General features: G+C 41.8%; 1 protein-coding gene across 1 annotated transcript in view; it reads right to left on the reverse strand.

The window, feature by feature from the left end:
- Positions 1 to 614: 614 nt before the first annotated feature.
- The window catches only part of LOC107575188 (trafficking protein particle complex subunit 10), a gene marked incomplete at its 3' end in the record, with an annotated part of 22,404 nt that continues 21,216 nt past the window's right edge, over positions 615 to 1,802 (reverse strand). Inside the window, exons 17-19 of the mRNA XM_016261607.1 lie at positions 1,011 to 1,234; positions 777 to 877; positions 615 to 687 (exon numbers count right to left, since the gene is read on the reverse strand). Of these exons, the coding sequence (XP_016117093.1) occupies positions 615 to 687; positions 777 to 877; positions 1,011 to 1,234 (398 nt within the window). The remainder of the gene's footprint in view (positions 688 to 776; positions 878 to 1,010; positions 1,235 to 1,802) is intronic.

A 1,802-nucleotide genomic window follows, 5' to 3' on the forward strand; every position in this document is an offset into this window, starting at 1 on the left:
GTGTGAGTGTGTGTGTGTGTATGTGTGTGTGTGTGAGAGTGAGTGTGTGTGTGTGTGTGTGTGTGCGTGCATGCATGTGTGTGTGTGTTTGTGAGGGTGTGTGTGAGAGTGTGTGTGTTTGTGAGAGTGTGTGTGTGTGTGAGAGAGTATGTGAATGTGTGTGTGTTTGTGAGAGTGTGTGTGTGTGTCTGTGTGAGAGTGTGTGTGTGTATGTTTGTGAAAGAGTGTTGTGTGTGTGAGTGAGTGTTTGTGAGAGTGTGTGTGTGTGTCTGTGTGAGAGTGTGTGTGTGTATGTTTGTGAAAGAGTGTTGTGTGTGTGAGTGAGTGTTTGTGAGAGTGTGTGTGTGTGTCTGTGTGAGAGTGTGTGTGTGTATGTTTGTGAAAGAGTGTTGTGTGTGTGAGTGAGTGTTTGTGAGAGTGTGTGTGTGTGTGAGAGAGTATGTGAATGTGTGTGTGTTTGTGAGAGTGTGTGTGTGTGTCTGTGTGAGAGTGTGTGTGTGTATGTTTGTGAAAGAGTGTTGTGTGTGTGAGTGAGTGTTTGTGAGTGTGTGTGTGTGTGTGAGAGAATGTGTGTGAGAGTGTGAGTGTGTGTGTGTGTGTGTGAGAGAGAGTGTGTGAATGTGTGTCTGATTGGTCAGACGAAAGTTAGTGTCCGATACATTCTGAAGACAAACCTGGATGAACTTCCTGTCAGGATAAAACCACACAGGAAACATCAAACCATCTGTTACAACAGTATCACTGTAAGAGTGTGAGAGGTCACGAGGGGTCAGTACCTCCGTCCTGCAGACAGCAGCGAGTGTTTGACTTTAAAGGGCACATGGAAGGTCAGAGAGACCAGCGTGGAGTAAATGGACCAGGGACAGTCGACAGACACCTGAAACACACACACACACGTTTATATTTTTGCCTTTATTTAGATAGGATTTTTTAAATGATATAATTTATTATTATTCTAAATATTAACTGTGAAAGCAGTCCTCAGTATGGTTTGTTTCGGTGTATCAAACCTTCTGGTCGATGAGGGTCATGCCGCTGTTGAAGCGTGTTCGGCTGCGGCGACTGATCTGTCCGTTAGTGAGCCGCTCGCTCTCCATCCGCGCAGGGCATGATGGGATATGACACAGAACCTCCAGCAGGAACTCCAGCGTGTGATACGGCGGCGTCACCGGAAGAGAGATGCTCGTCACCTTCTCAGACGACTGGATGGACAGAGCACTTTCAGCCAGCAGCTCTGATCAACAACATCACATCAGTTACCGTCTTATTAAGAGGACATTAACACTTTTATTGATCAGGGCTACATGAAATTGATCAAAAGTGACAGTAAAGACATTTAGAATGTTACACAAGATTTCTATTTCAAATAAATGCTGTTCTTTTGAACTTTCTATTCATCTGTGAATCCTGAAAACTAAAATGTAGCAGTTTCCACAAAAATATTGTGCAGCACGACTGTTTTCAACATTGATAATAATCAGAAATGTTTCTTGAGCAGCAGATCAGCATATTATACTGATTTCTGAAGATCATGTGACACTGAAGACTGGAGTAATGATGCTGAAAATACAGCTGCGCATCACAGAAATACATTACAGTTGAACACATATTCACACAGAAAACAGCTGTTTTACATTACAATAATATTTCACAACTTTTACTGTATTTTTGATCAAATAAATGCAGCCTTGGTGAACAGAAGATACTTTTTTCATTATTTCAACCTTTTGACTGGTAGTGTATGTATATATATATATATATATATATATATATATATGTGTGTGTGTGTGTGTGTGTGTACA

The sequence above is a fragment of the Sinocyclocheilus grahami genome, unplaced genomic scaffold (genome assembly GCF_001515645.1).
Source record: "Sinocyclocheilus grahami isolate Dianchi unplaced genomic scaffold, SAMN03320097.WGS_v1.1 scaffold2502.1, whole genome shotgun sequence".
Taxonomy (NCBI): Eukaryota; Metazoa; Chordata; class Actinopteri; order Cypriniformes; family Cyprinidae; genus Sinocyclocheilus; species Sinocyclocheilus grahami.